General features: G+C 39.8%; 1 protein-coding gene across 1 annotated transcript in view; it reads right to left on the reverse strand.

The window, feature by feature from the left end:
* Positions 1-20,868, reverse strand: part of CADPS (calcium dependent secretion activator) — a 477,787-nt gene that overhangs the window by 101,835 nt on the left and 355,084 nt on the right. The window contains exons 20-23 of the mRNA XM_044675693.1: positions 17,269-17,425; positions 16,175-16,316; positions 3,888-4,034; positions 343-498 (exon numbers count right to left, since the gene is read on the reverse strand). Coding sequence (XP_044531628.1) covers positions 343-498; positions 3,888-4,034; positions 16,175-16,316; positions 17,269-17,425 — 602 coding nt within the window. The remainder of the gene's footprint in view (positions 1-342; positions 499-3,887; positions 4,035-16,174; positions 16,317-17,268; positions 17,426-20,868) is intronic.

The following is a 20,868-nucleotide window of genomic DNA, read 5'->3' on the forward strand; positions in this document are numbered from 1 at the left end:
CTCTCTCTCTCTCTCTCTCTCTCTCTCTCTCTCTCTCTCTCTCTCTCTCTCTCTCTCTTTCTCCCTCCTTGATGAGCACATACTTGAGTGGGGCTCTTCAGAACCTACCAATGGGCGAAATGCAGTTGCTAATGGGCTCTGACTTAACTGTATAACCATGTCAAGCTCATAGGTAATGAGCTGCTTTCTCGGTGGATACTGCATTTTGTGTATGATTCAAATGCCAGGTATTCTCTGGCAGTCAGGTTCATTTTTTTTTTCTCTAATCATCATCAGTATCTGCTATTGACCGTTCAGTAGCATAATGGGCTGAACCCAGCCCACGGAGGCTCCCGGGCTTACCTTTTCACACAGGATTCAATCATATCACTGGCCATCAGTTTCAGGCGTTGTTCTAGGTGTTTTCCAAACTCTTCCTCGGGCCAGTGCAAATCCCTAATGAAAGTCTGCAGGGCATCAAGTTTCCAGAACAGATCTTCCGAGGTGCCTGATCCATTACTGGCAGGACAGAACGAGAGGGAGGGTCATCGTGTGTTCCGGGCTTCAAGAAACCCGATGACGGCCACAACTGTGCTTCGGGCAAACATTAGTTCTAACATACAAAACACGGTGGCAGGGTGGGGGGGACTTCCACCAGCAGGATTTTGAGTTTTACCATACATTTACCTAGTCAGCTGGGTTAATCAAATCATTCCAGACCAATAAGAAGAAGACCGAATGACATGTGCCTTGGAACAATGACCAGGGGCGAGGTGTATGGTAAAAGTCAGCCTTCTTTCAATAACCACATTAACGTATGTGATGATTCACATGAAGGCCACATGTTGAGATAGAAAAATCTCGATCCATAATAACTACATGTCAGCATCATGCAGTTATCCAGAGTCAGAGCATCATGCATTTCCTCCGCTCCCCTCCGAACCAGAGGGCTCTTGGAGATCTCAGATTGCCAGGAAAAGGACAGTGCTAACAAGTGGTGAGCGAGGATATGCTTTGTCTCTTGAGGGGCCAGGGTGAATCAACCGACCTTGGGTCCACTGAGATAGCTTGAATCCAAGATCTTGGGGTTTTTTTTATGTTTGTTTGTTTGTTTGTTTGTTTGTTTTTTGACTCAGATTTTTCTCAGACCAGCCTATTGCAAAGGCAACTTCACGACTGGGAGCTGGGGAGACTATCGGGTTGCGTATTGGCAAAAGCTTTGGAGCAGTGGTAAGACCTGAGCCCTTCCACCAGCTCATGGTCTTCACCCACTCTCCCGAACGGACTGAGCCATCCGTCTCCATGCAGTTCTTTACGATGGCATTGAAAAAAAACTTTCACCTGGGGAAGCAAACTCTGGGCTCGGATCGTGTCCAGTGGGGACAAAGAAAATGCTGCGTCTTTCCCTCTTTGGCCATTCTCCGCTTCAGCCTCTCTCTCGCAGCAAGGACAGTGAGAGCTCTGAGAGATGCCACCCCCCCTCCTCGCATACCACGGATGCTAACACAGTAATTTATAAGATGTCCAACACACCATGCATTACCACTTGTTCTGACATCGTCTATAGAAACAGATGAGAGTGGGTGTTTCTATTGTGACAGATGCCAGCTGCATTGAGTTAATGCTTCAGAGGGAAATACAACTGATGCATAATTGCATACATGGCTACTGCAGGGGGGGAGGGAGCCAAACTCCCAACATGCCAAGGGGAACCTTGGACCCTGGACTGACGAAAGGGATGTTCTCAGAGACAGACCAGCTGGGAATCAGTAACCTGAGATTTCTGACACAAAGGAGAAGGTAACATGGAAACATGTCCTTGGGATGAAAAGTGATCAGAGGGAACTAGAATAGAGAAAAGATATTGAATCAGGCATTTCCTGGTGGGTGATTATAAAATGAGGTCTTCATTCTTTCCTTTTTTTTTTAAATGAAGGAATTAACTGTGTGTGGAAGTTCAGCCTTTCCCCATCCTATGCTTGGAAAACACCCCACAACTTTGACTAGTCAAAGCCCCGTTTTGGAACTGCATGGTTGTATGTTTTAAATCATTAAGTACATATGAATGCAATGATTGGTATTTATTACAACAACATTTTGACACCCATCTGGTTTCATAGTTTCGGAAAATTTCTTCTAGGTTTTTTTTTCTTTTGAAGAGCTTATTATTAAGTTTTGACATGAGGAAAAGAATATTTTCTTTTTATTTTTGAGATAAACTGTTAATGTTAAGGCAATAGCACCAAAATTATTTTGATTGCTTAGCAGTTCCCAAAATGTGTTCCCACTCATGCCTTAATTAATTGAACAGAGACCATTATCTGCTTTATTATCATGTCTTGATTCATATCTTTTCAAAAAAAAAAAACCAATGTCACAGAGCATGCACAGAGGGAAGGAATAAAAGCTTTCAAGTATTTTTAATTTTTGTAACAGTTACTTCCTAAGCTAACTTTTAATACTGTCATCTTAGCATGGATATGACTTGTGTTTCTTTCATGGCTTTGTTTCCAAGAAAAGTTTTGGGAGATTTTGAGTAGTTTTTCTAAAGATAATCAGACACATTGATCATATCATTGTTTCATTCATATAGACTTCTCCCTCTTTAAGATTGGGCTTTAAAAAAAAAAAGGCTCCAGGTAGAGATATAACTGATATGCTTTGTTCTCTATTTGGACTGGTAAAAATAAAACAAAAAAACCTCCCAACTAGTGTGGGGCTTCCTCGATGAATGGGATTTTGAGATTTCACAACATTACTGTCCTATGGAAGCCATTTTTTTATTCCTTTGATTAAAATGCTTCCCTTTGAAAATGTGCCAATTTCTTCTTTCAGGGAAAAGCTTATTGGGCCTATAATTAGCAGTGGTATAAGAAAAAGGATCAAAGCAGGGTATAGAATGGCTAAGCCTTATTTCACTTATTAAATCATGCACGTGGTTCTAATTTTATTTCCATGGGGTAGAGTTTGGGAGCACTGGATCTCCTCACTAGAGAGAAAAAAGATGAGAAGATTCCTTTCCTTTACTGGAAGAAATGCTTACCAAAAACCTTTCTAGAAAGACTGCTGGCTCACATCTGACAGCTTGTGCCAAAGAGAAGAACCATTTCTAGTCCTTTTCGAGGAGGTTATTATAAAGTGATGTCTTCTAAATAATAATGTTCATTGATTTCTGGACCATTTAAATGATAGCGTCTTTGTTTCTCATATTCTTCACCCATCAGTAATGGTCTGCCTTTTGCAAAAATTCTATTAGTTAACTTTAAGAATCCTGGATTTCACTGGTATGAGCCTTCCCTTCAACAGTGTAGACTCTCTCTGCATCTTGGTAACCAATTTTATGACTGAACGCCACTGGATTATGGACCCTTAAAATATTTTTATAGAACGGGACCACTGGAAAGACCTACCCCAAAGAGCTGATCATTCTGAAATACGTTCTTTGTTTGTTAGGATGACTAAGAATCTCAGAGACATGCAGGCAATTTGGAACTTGAAGGTCATGGTTCACTATATGGCATCTGCAACTGGTCCAAGACGAGGGACTAAGCCATTGCCAAGGAATCTTGTGCCCTTCCACATGAATATTTCCATGTGCTCAAATTATCTGCATTGATTTGGGGGGGGGAAAGGAGTTCTATTGTAAAAGACACTGGAAGTAAAAGTCAATTCCTCAAGCTTTCAGTGGGCGTAAGACAAATTGTTAGTGCTGAATATAGAAAACTCCTTACAAACATCAAGCATGCCAGAAATAAACAATATTGTCTCTGTATGATCAGCAAAATATGTCTAATTATCTGTCTCCATCTCTGTTTCGAAATTACATAGGATGCATAGAAATAAACAATACATATCCATGCCAAGATCACTTAAATTTAAATTAGAGCTAATGTGAACTGAATACACACTCAGCATCATAGATAGCAGCCATCCATGACGGTGCCGAAAAAGTAGGCATTTGTGGGATGCCTAGAGGGATGTTAACTGGTAGATTGGGTACTTTGGGTAGATTCACATTAGGTAGATTCACATTGGGTAGGGTACTGGTTAAACTCCTGTGGAAGAAACAGACAGAAAGAAAAAAATAACCATCACAATGACAATGTGGATGTAGCAGGAGCACGGGAGAACTCTAAATCAATTGGTTAAGTTGACAGCAAGACAACAGGGTGAGCCACACACATAAACACGTCGGGGAGCAAAGAGCCACAGGTATGGGAAGCTTCCCTGTGGCTCAGCACTCAGAAGCAGACGGCAAAAACATTGACTGACAAAAAAAATGAGTCAAGATCGGAAGGGAGCTTATCAACACCCACATACAATGATCACATACTTCCCTTGCCTTTTGGGAACTGGCTTTTGTTTTCAGATCTTGACAATGACGGTCTAAAACCTGCTGGGTAACAAATATGTGTAGCACAGTGGAAAAGGTGCTGGCTTTGCAGTCTGGGGACCTTGGTCAAAATTCTAGATCTTACTGTATGACCTTGGGCATGTCATTCCTCTTCCTCTCTCCCTCTCAATTTTCTTCTTTGTGAAATGAAGGGGTTGAACTAGCTGACTTCTAAGATTCCTTCTAGCTCAAAATAATAATCCTATTTTAGATGGACAGGGCTTTTATTAGTAGCCTTGGACCTCCTAGCTGGTAACTTTCAAGTTACTAGAATTAGCATGGCTACTGAAACATTTTAAGAGACAGTGTTCAGAGCAGATAGTGAGTGAACTTGCCTTGAAGTCGGGGAGACTTGGGTTCAAATCTCACTACTGACACCTACAGGCTATGTGATTCTGCACAAGTCACTTAACATCTCAGTAGCTCCAGCCAAGTCCCTAGGGCTATATTTTGTAGAGCAGGTGGTAATATGCATTGATAGAAAGCATTCCTTACTGGGAATTCCCTCCATCAATTAAATCAATGTTTAGGCAAAAAATGAAAAAAGAGCCTTTTCATCTCCTTGCTTTTTTGCATAAAGAAGTTGTCAACAGCTATTTATCTCAACTCAGGGTAATATTCTCTTGGACCTAATGGCAATAGAAAACACACTGTTCACCTGCATTAATGTTTGAGGGAGAGTGTAATCTTTTAAGGTGACAGGTAGAAGCTGCTGTCTTCAAAGGCAAGAATAGAAGCAGCGAGGCCAGAGCATAGGAAAAAAAATAGGAGCATTAAAAGAAAAGCTCAACCTTTCTTTAATCTTACAGCAACCAAAAAGAAAATGAAAATGTCTTTTCTGAGGTTAATTTCATCCAACTTGAAGTATATAGAAATGTGTGGGATTGGAAAGTAAAGTAATCCAAAAAAAATTTTTTATACTAAATCCTTAGATACAGCAGGAAAAAAATGGATTTAAACTGCTATCTTAGATCAGTTTGTTTGTTTTTTTAGTGTTCAACTGCTGAATGGTTTTCTATTGTCAAAGGAGGAAACAACAATAAGGACAAAAGAAGTGTCTCTCTCTCTCTCTCTCTCTCTCTATCTATCTCTCTATCTCTTGATCTCTCTCTCATTTTCTGTTTCTCTCTCATACCGTGTGGGGGTAAGTTGTAGGGTAGGGGTGGAGTGTTATGTCATACAATGCTACAGGACTGCCAAAGCCATCTAATCCTTAAGAACATTTCGATGGTGCCTAATTTAGCCAGGCAAAAGCCAGAGCCAAGGCTGCATCTAAGAGCCCTGCCTTTACTCTCAAGCAGGGCTGACAGCCCTTTGGCAAAGAGTCGGGGCTCTCTTTTCGGCTCTCCTCAAGAAGATGGTGTACCTTGCCAAGCCAGCTCTGCCTTAGACAGGCTGTGTACTGCAAAGTAAGACTCCTGGAGGAGTCACGACTGACTCTGGGCTGTCTTGGCAAGATTCCCACCTATCACAGGCTCTTTGAGTCCATTTTCAGATTTCCCAGATGCTTGGACACTTGCTTTTATTGTGACTTTATTTCAATAGTTTTCTTGTTACAGGAAAATGATAAGCATAGCTTTAATACTAGCATACACAAAAGAGATTACTATTTGTTTGCCTAAATTAGATGAACTAATCATATCCACTGTGTTTCCCATTATGGGGAAATCAACGGGAATTCTTTCTCTTTTTTTCTCTGTCTCTCTCTGTCTCTGTCTCTGTGTCTCTGTCTCTGTCTGTCTCTCAGCCTCTCTGTCTCTCTTTCTCTCCCTCTCTCTCATTCCTCCCCAATTTAGAGGTGGAGAATAGTCAATAGAAAAATTGTAAGGTGGGTACATGCTACCGGTCCAGGAGAAATGGCTCAAATTTTGCCTCTGTCATTCACTGCCTGTTGGACCTTGTGTGACAAGTCAGTTCCTTCCCTGGCCATTGGTATCGACACCTATAAAACAAGGGAGGGGGCCTCGATGGTCTCTATAATCCTAAGAAGAGTACAAAGGGAGACATTTTTCATGTTTTCCTATTGTGCCGGTGAATTTATTTGTCTTTGTATTTGGTCCCTGATGGTTCCCAGATTTAAGTGCTACTCTGTAACCAAACCAGCCACCGTTTCCACTGAGACATGTGCCAGCCTATATAAGCAAATGTGATCATTAAGGGAGGCACGCAGTGCATAATGATGGAGGAATTAGCAAATCTTTAGAGATGGTAGCCTGGGAAGTTACAAATGTCAGCGCTGAGTAAATGAAAAGCAGCGAGGAATGAATAACGTACAAATGTATGCAAAAGCAACTTAATTTACACAGATTAGCAGGATGGTCTGTGCACAAGTCAGAAAAGAGCTTTGTTTTCCATTCTAAAATTCAAAAATAGACCTATTAACAAAACATACTGTATTAGTAAAATCTGACATTTGGAATGGAATACTGAGCTGTACTCACATGGAAAGATTTCCTTTATACAACACATTATGATGCTAGACTTTTTAGAAATGATAAAACATTATTTATTTATTTTTAGCAAAATAATGTAGTGTATTAATAACATTGCTAATATTTGATTTGGATATTAATAGCATATCCTAATAAGTAAGCAATTCTAAAAAACGCACAATATTTTACTAATACACATGTGGATAGGGGAGTCCCTTTTTGAATGGTAAAATGCTTCTATTTTACTATGGGCAACCCCCTTTCTGATCCTTGATTTCCCCATCTGTGGAAAGGGGACAACTTCCCTTTGCTACCTCTCATGGAGTTGTTCTGAGGAAAACACTTGGTAAAATTGCCAGGTACTATAGAAATGTGAATTATTAATCTTGCCTTGATCGATTGAAATTGTTGTTAGTAGAAATAATTATTTTAAAAAGAGTTCTCTGTTATGCAAAAACGAATTCTGTTGTGTTTATTCTTTTAAACCCTTGTCTTCTGACCTAGAATCAATACTTAGCATCAGTTCCAAGACAGAAGAGAGGTAAGGGCTAGGAAATTGGTTTTAAGTGACTTGCCTAGGTCAAATAGCTAGGAAGTGTCTGAGGTTAGATCTGGTCCCAGAACCTCCCGTGTTCAGGTCTAGCTCTCAATCTACTGTGCCCCCTAGCTGCCCAGTGACTCTTCTTTAGTATCATAATTGGGGATCTCTGGATAATGCACTATTCTCGTAGAAAGTTAAAAATAACAAATCACTACCTTGACTTTAGAGATATCACTGAGAATGGGTAGGGATACATTAATGAAGCGAAAACTACTGGAGGGTAAGAGCTGCTTTATTTTCCACACATTCGACATTGTAACCTTAATTAGCCTACTTTTGGTCCCTGTACATATTATTTAATCTCCTACGAATTTTGCTGGTTTTTCTTTCTTGTGGTTGTTGGACAGGTCATTCCTTTATGCCCAGACTGTCTCCTTTCTCACCTCTACCATTTAGACAGACTCCATTCAAGTGTCACCTTCTTCAAGTGACTTCCCATTTCCCTTGGCACTACTGCCCTTCTGCCCCCTGCTCCTGTCCTCTTGATTTATTTTGTGTATATCCTGTGTTTATTGATGAAGTTGTTGATATTCCTCCAGCAATATGGGAGCTCCCTGAGAACAGGAACTAGCTCCTTTTGTATCTGTAGTCCCACTGTCTAGCAGAACTGCATAACCCATATTCTGTTTAATAAATGCTCATTGATTGTTTGACTCTCCATCCAACACCTAGGCTAGGACTCTGCCTATAATAGGCGCTTAATATGTATTTGCTGAACTGAATTGCCACTCTGTTTTATCATCATGCTGTCATTGGACTAGAGAACTGTATTATAATAACTTTTTTAGGATCAAGTCTTTTTGGAAATAAGGGCTTTAAAATGATTTTTCCTTCTACCCATATGTGTGCTATTATTTAGTTGAGGAAGAGTGAAACAGCAGTGGATGTATTTGCATTGTAAATAGCTATGGAGAATAAATAATATAGCAAGTAGATGCTTTCTAAAAATTAAAGCTCTTTTTTATGCTTTGGATAGTCTTTTCTTCCTCAGACCCTAACTTCCTTGAAGGCAGAGACTAAGGCATTTCATGCCCCCTCCCCACCCCCAATTCTAATTAGACACAGCATTTATAGCTTATATGGCCAGTCAATAAATGAATATTCATATCCAGAAATTTCTTATCCCTCTAAACAAATTTAATGGATACCTAATTAAAAAACAAAAGAAAACTAACTAAATAATTTTTTTTCTGAAATTTCTCAAATAATGTATCTACCTCGTATGCCTGGATTGTTTTTCTCTGTCTCTTAAAATCTCTAGCTCCCTTCAAAACTTGGCTCAGACACCATCTCCTTTCCATATTCCCTTAATGTAAGGATTCTTAATCTTTTTTTGTACCATGGACAAATTTTACAGTCTGGTAGAGTCTGTGGACCTCTCCTTAAAATATTTTTAAATATGAAAAATAAAATAGATAAGATTACTTAGGAAACCAATTATATTGAAATCCAATGATCAAAATATGAAAAGAAAGCTCAGAGATCCTAGTTTAGGAACTCCTGCCCTAGTTATTAGTGCATTCCCACCCCAAATTACTTTGATTTTTATTTTTTATATTCTCTTTGTTTACATGTCTGTTTACATGTTATCTACTCACGTTCCAGTGGAACGTAAGCTCCTTGAGGGCAGAGGCAGTTTAATTGTTGTCTCTGAATTTCTAGTGCCTAGCAGGGTGCCCTGCACTTGGTAAGTACTTAAATATTGCTTCTTAAATTGAATTGAATTAATTTTCAATCATCTCAGAAACTGAGGGTTATTCTGTAGTTCAGAATGATGAGTCACTACAGTACTGGTCAGACTCTGAGAGGAAGTTGGGAAGACTGACTCTACTTGACCAAATAGCCATGCTGGGGATAGGGATGCATTGGGGGGAGGTGGGTAGAAACTTAAAGATAGTTGGTTGAATGATTTTCAAAATCTTTGTAGATAAAGAAGAAACCAAATGAATGGAAAATCTTAAGGACACGTCTCTGCCCCCATCTAAAGAAAAGGTAATTAGGAAGACATCAGACCTATTTTTTTCATTAAACATCTTTTTTTCATTATTTTTACTATTTTGATGAGAATGGTCAATGCTTCCCTGCTGGCCTGGAAGCTAACCAGGCTTAGGATAGAAAATGGCAATAAGCTGTTTTTGTGCTGATTTCTACAAAGGACCATATCTTTATAGTGTCATAGGTAGAGGTACAGTGACAGGTATAGGAGGATGCTCTGCGTACTCTTTGTTAACTTCTCTCTACTTATCCCCTACTTGCAAAGCAGACATATTTTTGTTCAACCATTCAGGAAGTATCCAGATAAAGTGAGGCATAAAGCAAGGAAGATGTCTATTTAGCTCGAAGCTAAAATAAAAGGAAGATATCCTGTTTAAGATGGTTTTCTTCCTCTCTCTTTCTTTCCTCCTCCTCTGTGATTCAGGGGAGACAATGCTGACTTTTGGGGCTTGCCTTTGGCACTTACTACCTTTGGACAAATTACTTAATCTCCTTGGGCTCCAATATTCTCATCTATAAAATGAGAGTTTGAATAGATGGTCCTTGAAGTCCCAGCCATTTGAGATCTATAATATTGCAATAAATAATGTCATTGAGTCTGGGAACATTAACAAGACTTCTCAACAAAATATGAAATTATTTTTTTAAAAAGGTCTAACCATCCTTACTGGAAAAAATCAAATAGATAAAAAATGTTTATTATCCAGACAAAGGTGTGCAGTTGGATGGATAAGACATGATGCCATCTCTCCCTCCTTCCCTCTTTCCTTCTCTCTCCTCTCTCCCCACATCCTGGAAGATGCAGCAGATAGACAATGAGTTGAGCTAGAATTGAATAGGAAGAAGAGATTGATTGGATAGCAACTGAGAAATTGCTCAGGACTCTGTATTCAATGCTATAATGCTCTATGCTGTTATAAATGCTCATTAAAAAAACTTATTGGGGGCAGCTAGGTGGCTCAGTGGACTGAGAACCACATCTAGAAATGGGATGTACTGAGTTCAAATCTGGCCTCAGACACTTACTAGCTGTGTGACCCTGGGCAAGTCAATTAACCTCTGCTCTTCTATCTCAGAATCAATACACAGTATTGTGTATTGTATACAGATAAGGGTTTTTAAAAATGAACAACATCATTAGCCTTTCAGTGATGCTTAATGACTATGAGTCAGCAATATTAGAAGAATTGAAATTTCAAGAGCCTCAGAGGGTATATGGGAGATGCAGGTGGGCTGAAGTGTTACTACAGTGATGTGAGAAGTGTTCTAGAAGGCATCATTAAAGTCATGCATGAATAGGCAAGAAAGAAGAGTGGTCAAGTAGTGAGAATGAGAGATGGACAGCTTCAGCCTTGCACTATTCATGTATGCCCACCTCAGGCCACCCACACTTTTTCATTCTTTATAATCCTTATCTATGCTCTTTCATAAACCCTCCAAAGAGGCTCTCAGCCTAGCTCTAGTCCTTATCACCTCCTTGACTACTTTGATAGACTTCTCTTTGGTTTCCCTGTTTCCCACATCTGCCTTCTACTCTCCATCCTCAGTTCCCAAAATAATCTTCCTAGAGTACAGGACTGATAAAGCCATTTCTCTGATCATGAATCTTTTAGTGGTCCCACATTGCCACAATAATCAATGACTAACTCTTCAGTATGGCATCTAATGCCCTTCCCAGTTGGGCTCCAGTTCAGTTTTCAACATTTGTTGCCCATTACCTCCATTTGATACATTCTATGGTTCTATGGTTCGACTAACCTGGCATTTGGTTGGAAACAACATTTCCATGTCCTGCCTATTTGTCTTCTTTGTATAGACTTTTTTTAATGTCTGGAATTTGCTTTCTCTTTGCCTCTTAGAACCCTTAGTTGACTTCAAAGCTTGACTCAACTATGATTTCCTAACAAAGTCTTTCCTTGTCCTTTTAACTCTTGGTGCTCTTCTTGAATGAGTTCATCTTTGGTTTTTCTAGTTAAGATATCCCCTTCTCTCCTCTCTGACCACCATAGAAACCCTAGATGGCATAGAGAGACTGCTACTCATTTTGTCTTCATGTGCCTAGAACCTAGCACAGTGCCTTGTACATAGTAGGTGCTTAATAATTGTTTCTTGAATTGAATTCATTGGAAGATAAATCTGATGCACTGGAGGGATTCTTTTGGACATTTTGAAGTTGAACGACTCCCTTTGCAGCCCTTGGTCTATATATCCTTCCCTTGTTCTAACAACATCGTTGAAATACTTCTCTTCAGGTCATACAGTAGTTAAGTTGATTTTACTTATTTTTTTTAAAACCTGTAACCTTCTTAGAATTAGTACTTTGTATTGGTTCCAGGGCAGGAGAGTGGTAAGGGCTAGGCAATTGGGGTTAAGTGGCTTCCCTGGGGTCACATAGCTAAGAAGTGTCTGAAGCCAGATTTGAACCTTGGATCTCCCATCTCCAGACCTTCATCTTTATCCACTGAGTGACCTATTCACCCCAATCATGTATTTTAGGGCTGTTGCTTCAGTGCTGTACACTGTCTTTCTTGCTATCTTTTACCCTGAAGACTTCCAGCATAGAGTTGGATAGAACATAGTTCTAAGAACGATCCCAAGTAAGACATGGACAAGAATTCCACAGCATGAGAAAAATGTGAAAGGACTGCACTTGGTATCAATGGAGGGACTGTCTGCACTGGTGAGATTATTGGCCTATCCCAATATCTTTGTGATGGTTAACTTTATACTATTTGGTAAAGGGAACTAAGGCTGACTTTTGACTAAATCTGGTCATTTCTCCAAACCAATTAGGAGAGGTGCTGGTTATAATGAAGACATTTTAGAGTAAAGTCTAAGAAAGCATAATGTGTATCTGAACTTGTTGAGAAATTCATTTGTCCTCTGTTTTAGCCTCGAGATCAAAACATACACTGCATCGGCAGATGGGTGACTTTTGGCAGAATTGGCGAACTGCATCATTTTGGGATAGAATATGTACTTGGCTGTGCTGACTGTAAACGAGTGCCATGTATATGTAGGATTGTAGGCCTTAGAGTTGGAAGAGACCTTGGAGAGCATCTAGTCTAGAATCTTTATTTGACAGATAAGGAAACTGAGGCCCATAAAAGTGGTATGATTTACCCAAGGCCATACAGTAGTACTTAGCCAGGTAACTCTTAAGCAGTACTTCTAACTAGTAGAGTTGATTTCTATCTTATGTAATTATAATCAATATTTTGTCTAAAATGTGGAGAATAAATTTTGTGCTGGTTACTTCACAGGGCAATATTTTGAGGGAAATACTTCCTAAGGTGATGCATAAAATGACCTGATTTTTGTTGCTCTTGTAGCCTGGGAACTCCTGGCCAACAGGGGACCATCTTTTTTACCCTTCTCTGTGTCCTCAGCACTTAGCATAGTGCTTGGCACATAGTAAGTGTTATTAAACACTTTAAACAAAATGCTTATTGACTGACTGTTGTTATGATTTACACTTTAGGGTCATTTGGCAAAAAGTGTGTTCAAAAAATAAATTAAGTATGAAAGCAGCTTCAATCCTTTTCTCACGCATCTCTCTGACAAGGATACAGATCATTTTTTTAAACCCTTAACTTCTGTGTATTGGCTCATAGGTGGAAGAGTGGTAAGGGTGGGCAACGGGGGGGGGTCAAGTGACCTGCCTAGGGTCACACAGCTGGGAAGTGTCTGAGGCCGGATTTGAACCCAGGACCTCCCATTTCTAGGCCTGACTCTCAATCCACTGAGCTATCCAGCTGCCCCAAAACAGACCATTTTGAGGAGAAAATTCAGGTGCATTGACTGTGGTGTAAAGAGCCACAAAGCGGACATCATTTTGCAATCAATATTAATGAGGTTTTCTAGAGTTTCCTGGAGATTTTTTTTGGTAGGGGGAAAAAGAGTGCCTGGATGACGATAGGGATACCTTCATTAAAGTCCTGTCTCCTCCTCACTTTCCTTGTTTGTAAGTGAAAGGGTAAAATGTTATAATCTCATAAAAGTTTGAACCCTAAAGTCTCATGCTGGTCTTCTTAGTACAGAGCTCCAGAAAACAGACCTCTTATCTTATTTAAGAGTGAAATAGCTAGGGAGATCACCTATGTTAAGCCCCACAGACTTCACAAAACAAAGAGAATGATCACCAAACCTTAGGGCTGGAAAGTATCTTAAATATTTTTTGACTTGATAACAGTTACAGATGAGAGACTCAGTCAGAGAGACATGAAACAACTTGCTTATGGCTAGAAAGTATGATATGAGATTTGAACCCAGGCTTTCTGATTCTAAAGTTCTTGCCTAAACCACTAGGCGATGCTGTCTCTTAGCAGGGGAAAATAAAAGTTCTTGAATTCCTAGATTTACAAACATGAGAACTTGAGTTATACATAGGACCCCTCTCAGAGAGGAAGTAAATGGCTACTTTGTCCAATTATCCTTCCCAACAAATTGTGAAATATGTCAGGGGCAGGAAGCTGCTCCATTCTTTTACAATGAAATCAATGCATTGGTGCCATTTGTATATCACAGGATCATAGAGAACTCCTTAAACGACTGATAAAAAGATATCTTACCAAGGTTTTAAAAACATTTTTTAAGGAATTTTACAATATACATTCATAAAACAGAAACTTACAAGGTGGGAAACAGAAGAAGAGATCAAGAGAGGAGAGACAGAAACAGAGTCAGAGAAAGAAAGAAAAAGAGACAGAGACAAAGAGAGAAGAACAGGTAAACAGAGAGAGAGAAACAGTGGGAGAGAGAAAGCAAGAGTTAGCTAGATGCTTGAGTTGAACAACATTCAGAAAAATCAAACCTATTTATTTAAACTTGTTTCTTATTTTTGAATAAGCATGATAAAAGTATACAAATTCTTTCCTGGAGGAAAAACACACCTACCACACATAAAAAAAAAATCAACACCCCCATCCCCAATAAAATCCCCCAAACAAATGGGTAAAATTTATCTCCATTCAAAACTCTGTACCAAATAGTCATGGAAGTCATTAACATAATGGTCATAACATAATTCTTCAATTATCTTTATGTCATAGCTAGGATCGAGGCATACAGATTTTCAGAGATATCCTTACATTTGTTAAGAATTTCATCTTGGCTAATGCTATGAAGTTGTTCCTTCTAATCCATATTTTGTTCATGAATCAGAGGTCTAACCTCTGTGAATACCCAAATCATATGACTTCAGATTGCCTGAATTCAGTTTGTTTTTCTAGCTGTTATTTTCAAAACTCTCTTTCTTCCCCCCACTTGCTGCATAGAGCCTACAGAAGACAGCTGTAATCACGACCCAGCTAGCATTTTAAGCTTCCAGCCTAAGTTCTCATCTTATTGTCTGTAAGCGATACCCACTTCTAAATGGCCAGGTCACCCCTGAAATCTGATGCTCAAGCTAATCTCTCTTTTTCAAAACTTAGACTTTAAAAAGCAAGAACCATACCTATACTTACAACAAGGACACTGAGAAAATGGATTTCAATTCCAAATGGACTGGAGTGGGGTTTGAGAATATTTAGACGTTCAAAGGAGTCATAATTTCCTCCGAGAAAGAGTTAAAGGATACAAATGATTTATTTGCATGTGTTTGTCACCATTGTAGTCCTCTCTCAAATTAAGCCCAAATCAAGAGAAAGATTCTGTGCCGTCCAGTGCTACTTATACAATGTCGATGGTACCCAATTTAAAAATTTTCCATTTTGGTAATATTTTTGGAGGCAAAACAAGTCTTGATTGGAATAAAAATTGGTATTTAATGTCATCTAATCACAACCCATAGTTTTCCTCCATTTAAAAATCCAGGGCTACTCAAAGAGTATGTATGTATATTGGTTTCTGTACATAGTTTACTGCCAACAGGCTGTGTTCACTGGGATGACCTGGGGCATCCCTATCGTCCTCATGGAAATGGAGATGCTGATCTCCTCTGTATTTCTATGTGAGTTCTACCAAGAAGCTTTGTAGGATCTTGTTTTCAAGATGAGAAAGTAGCTGAAGAAGACTTCCACCTAGGAAAGACCTCTTCTGGATATCTGGAGCACTTATTTCCTCCATTGCTCAGAATGGCCCAACGTGTTCCACCCTGGCTTCTTCTTAAACTTTAAAACCATCCAGATGAAACCTCACCAGAGCATTTTGACACAGATTCATTCACTCAACAACTTGGAACATTTCAGCTATCATGAAAAACAAGGTGAGGAACAAAAAAAACCCAAAAAATTCAATCCAACTATAAGCATTATTTGTATTTTAAACCCACAAAGGAAATGATAGCAGGTTCCAAGTTCCATAGAAGGGTAGTTTGAGAAGGTCAGATCAAGAACCTTTGAATCAGAGCAATATTTCTCCCTTCTACCCCCGCCACCAAATGTCCGAATGCCACAAATTGGAGCATGTATGGCTGCACCTGCAATCAAGTTGGCCTTCAAGAAGGGCCAGTGGGTCACGATAGACCAGTTGGGAGTCTTCTGCTCTACAAGAATAAGAGGTCAAAGCAAAATAAAAAAGAAAATTAAAGTTTCACTTGTTTGTGGCTAAATCTACAGTAATATCAATCCAAGCAATAATTCGATTTCATGAGCTCTTTGAAACCAGTTCATTGGACCGTAGGAAGCTAAAATGAAAGTGGTAATAGAAATAACCCGAAGCTCTTGCTTCTCATTAGAGCAACAACATAATCTATGTCACAGTGCTAAATCAACTCTGTCTGACTCTCCATCTATTTGCACCCAAATTCGGATATATTAAAAGAGGCATCCTTACTTTACTGGCTCCCACGATTCCCGTTCAAAGCCCCTGTGAATTGACTGTGCAATTGAGGACTCCATCAGATCGACATATCTAACCACAAGTGGGGCAAACAGGTCCTGCAGGTGTTTGTGAAATTTTCCGTTGCACAAATTATCTAGAACAGACAAGTAAAAGTCGAATGAGAACCCACAGTCATTCTAGCCACCTACAGATTCTGAGCAGAGGCATTGTCTCATACAATAAACATGCTGCCGATATGGAAGCCAAAAAGAAAAGGGAAAAAAACACACACACACACAAAACAAAACATAAGAACGGCCTTGGAACTCGTCCTTAAATCTGTTTGGAAGGAAGATTGAATTTTTAAAAAATCTTACCCATTTGTGTAGCCCTTTGAAAAAGAAAAACAGTCATGTTCCTTTAAAACAACAACAACAAAATCCCACACCATTTCTTATGTTTTCTCTGCATATCTTCCCCCCTTCCCCCAACATTCCCAAGGAGAAGGAACATCCTGTACCACTCCATCTCTCATCTCCCCCCCACCCCCAACTCATGTAGTATGGGCTTTCAGTGCTGGAAGTTCCTTTTCCTTTAGAAAATATGTTTTGATGAAAAACACCAAATGCAAACAAGGTAAAATTAGTTACCTTGCTTAGAGGAAAACACTCGCACACTCACACACTGTACATACTCCCCATATCTTCCTTTTCATGTTATGTTCTAGTTGTGTCTACTATTTAGGGGAGAACCACCTTCTAATTGAATGCTAAGGAAGGAGTGATGGTCCCCAGTGGATTATAGGATTGCATACTGGAAGGGACTTCCTTGGTCATCTAATTAATAACCTCCTCATTTTACAGATGAGGAAACCAAAGCCCAAGGAGGTTAAGTGACTTGCCCAAGGCCCCCCTAGTGATTATCAGGGATAGAATTTGAACCCAGAATCCCAGACTATAAAACTAATGTGTTTTCTACTCCACCAGAGTACCCCTACAGGCATTTACAGAAAGCCTCACTCTGTAACAATAGGCTATCACAATCCATCTGCTACTTCTCCCTTCTTGTCTACTTAGGAAAGTGGAATGATAGAAGATGATACATACAATCGCTACGGAGGAAGTCATTGAGCAGTTGGAACAGTGGGAAGCTGTCCCACGAATCCGGGGGCTGCACCTCCAAGGCAGCATCCATGTCCACCGCAAACAATGCCAGGAACGTCTCAGCATGCTCCACCATTAAGTCTGACCACCATGCAAAGGCCTTGAAATTAGGCAGAAAAACAAGAGGCAGAGAAATCGTTAGCTTCCACCTTGACCCGAGGCCCCCCAAATGCAAGCCTTTAGCTGCTCGTCTAAATGGGCATCCAAAGGGGTCACTAGTTTTATTGTAAAGAGAACAGCTTTCTTCAGAAATACAGTTGGGTGTACAGACCAGAGCACAAAGGCAATACCTGTCTTTATTTCAGGAATGTCTTGGAGGGTCAAGACAATTAGGGCAGGGGTCGTGGTGGAGGGGATAGCCGACAGAACTTCTGTTCAATTTACAATAATGCTACAGATTCTAAGTCATGCTACTGACCAGTGTGCTTGGCTAGTTCTTGTTTGTGAGTATCAAAATTCGGGAGTTTCTTCACTGTGTTTATGGGTTTTCTGCTAATTTGAAATTTCAAAATAATCCAGAATCCAGGATGTCTAAAGTTTGTCTACAATCTCACACGAACTCATTTACTCACATTTCTCCACTGATAGGAACTATTTCTGTTATTTCACATAGAGTAAACACCAAGCCATGTAAATCCACCGTTGTAATTTACACTCGATTTTGTGTCAAAATGTCTTTAAGTAGTTGGGGTGGGGGTAGGAAGGGAGTGTCTTCAATTTCCTATCTGTTCCATAGAAACAACAGGCTGAAGTTGAGAGACATGGAGAGATTAGGACGTATTTTTCCTAAGGGTAGGGGGGTCGGGAGCTGGAAACACATGTACATTGAAAACCAAAAAATATCAGTGAAGTAACTCATTTTCATGCACGTGGATTCTCAGAAATCATTGTGCAGGGTCTCTGGGAGTGACATTCTCATCAGCCATGGCCAGATGTGAATGTACTTCGAAGGCATGCATGCGTGTTTAGTAATCACTTCTGCCAAGGAGCATGCAGCATGAGTGGTGATGTCCACAGGACCTCGTGGGCTCACTCGGAAGTGATAGAGCAAAAGAAAAAAGAAAAAGAACCCACACCTTCCCTCCCCCCACCCATGGCCCGCAATGGCTGAAAGTATTTACATCAGAAACACTTTGGAGCATTCACCCGAAAAGAAGATGGGAAGGAGACTGGAAACATGAAAGATGATTATGGAAAAGAATTCCATAAATGAAACGGGCTGTTCAGTGGCCAAGCTCTTCTTAAACCTATTGGTTATTGGGGATGTTCTAACAGCCACTAAGAGGCAGAATGCTTGCCTCTCTTCTTTCATGAGGTTCCATTTTACTTACTTCTCCTTTATCAACATGGGGCTGGTTTGCAAATTAAATGAAAAAAATCAAGTCATGGACCATTCTACAAGGTCTGCTTGACTGGAGATATATAGCTGCAGTTTCAGTTTAACACACAGTAAAACCTCATTGGTTCAGAATTATTATGGGCATGGGGAAGAGGAATGGAGGTGACCAATTCCATATTCAAAAGTCCAAGAAGACATTTTTAAAAAACAGACGTTTCATTAGTCTCACATCCTTCTGACTCCTATAAGTGGGAACTAACAAGTAAAATGAATGAAGAAAGTGGGGCAGAAACAACTCTTGAGAAGCCAATATACTATGCCATTGACCATACATATTCATTTTCTACTTTGCTTCCGCAGTGCCTAGTACAGTGTCGGCACCCAGGGGTAGGAATTGGACCTGGATTGGTATAGGGAATTCTGTACCTAGGCAAGTCGGCATCTTCTTTGACATTTACAGTCAAGTCTTAGTGAGCTGCTTAGAATGCTAGGATGCACACTGATTTGCTCAGTGACATGCAGCCAGTTTGTGTCACAGATAAGTCATGTACTCAGGTCCTTCTGGTTTCAAGACTGACTTGCTAATACACCATGCTGCCTCTCATAATACAAAGTAGTTTCTTAAGAAATGCTTGTTGGTCAATGGCTGATTAGATGTCTTTTAGCTTACAATAATCAGTTATCAGATCCATAAAGACACTGGCAAAACCATTTCCATTTTGTTCATACTTTGGCTTAAGAAAATCTACTAAAGGGGGCTGCTGGGTATCTCAGTGAATTGAGAGCCAGGCCTAGAGACAGGAGGTCCAAGGTTCAAATCTGGCTTCAGACACTTTCCAGCTGTGTGACCCTGGGCAAGTCACTTGACCCCCATTACCTAGCCCTTACCACTCTACTGCCTTGGAACCAATACACAGTATTGATTACAAGATGGAAGGAAAGGGTTTAAAAAATCTACTAAATTCCCTTTACTCTCCAGGGTGGCCCTAACAATCGACAGAAGAAGGAATAATTTCAAATTCTTGCCTCAGTAGGAACATCGTAGGTTGCATTGGAATTGCCCTAAATTCTAAATTAGTGGGAGTCTGAATGAATGAGGCTTTACTGGGATACTTATGCAGAGAGATGAGAGCCTTAAGGCTCACTGTTTCCTCTTTGGACACCTGGTTACAATCATCAGGGATGTACACCCTTCATCTTCCCTTTGATGCTTCACTATCCCCCTTTTGGAAAGAGAAAGTCTAGATGCCAGAGCTGTTGACTTTCCTATTGCCTTCTGCCCCATGTTGGACTGTATATCTTGCACATTTATCCATGGCTTTCTTAAAAACCAAAAAAATCACTTCCTTCTTTAAAAAATCACTTTCAAAGATCAGGTTCTGATCATCTCCAGGACTTTTGGTCAGTCTCTTGACTAGCATTTTAATACAATGTGATATAAACCAAAAGAAAATTTCACCTCAATACAACTTTCCCACAATTCGAACTGTGCAAAAGGGAAACAAAAGGCTGCTTTGGATGGTGCTGGGTTTGCCCATCACTGAATATTTCTAAATGGAGCTAGGATGATTCCTCGTTGAGACTATAGTACAATGCACTGCCACTTGGTTATGCAGGTATATGAGCTGGGATAAATGAACTCTGAGGTTCTTCACAATGCTGAGATGATGTGAGTCTGTAGAGAACAAATTCTTAAAGGGACCAAGATATCTGGGAGATGCCATTTGTTCTGGGGGACAAGAAAGGAAATCTTCTTGAACAGTGTTTCTCTACTCCAGTGAAACATAAAAGGCCCTTAGCACAGTGTCTGGTGTATAGTAAGCACCGTATTAAAGTTTATTTCTTTTTCCTTCCCTTTATTCAAATCTGCTTTAGTCTTTCTCGTGTCTCCATTTTCACATTATTAGCCCAAGGGCTAGGGACAGCATCTAAGATCACATTCAGTAAAAAGCTTAGCTCATGGTTCACAGTTAATTAATTATTGAATAAATAATTCCAGAGTGCTGATACTCTTACCAACATGTCTTTTCTTAAGTTTATTTCCTAATGAACCTTAATCTTAAGGCTTGGCCAGAATACTATGATATTTTAAGTAAAAAAAACCCAGTAACTAATCCAAATTATAAAATCCAAACTAGAAAAAGAAATCCAAATTATAAAAATTCTCAGAACCTACATATAAGAGAGGGTGGATTGAAGGAAGG

Source organism: Gracilinanus agilis, chromosome 1 (genome assembly GCF_016433145.1).
Source record: "Gracilinanus agilis isolate LMUSP501 chromosome 1, AgileGrace, whole genome shotgun sequence".
Classification (NCBI taxonomy): Eukaryota; Metazoa; Chordata; class Mammalia; order Didelphimorphia; family Didelphidae; genus Gracilinanus; species Gracilinanus agilis.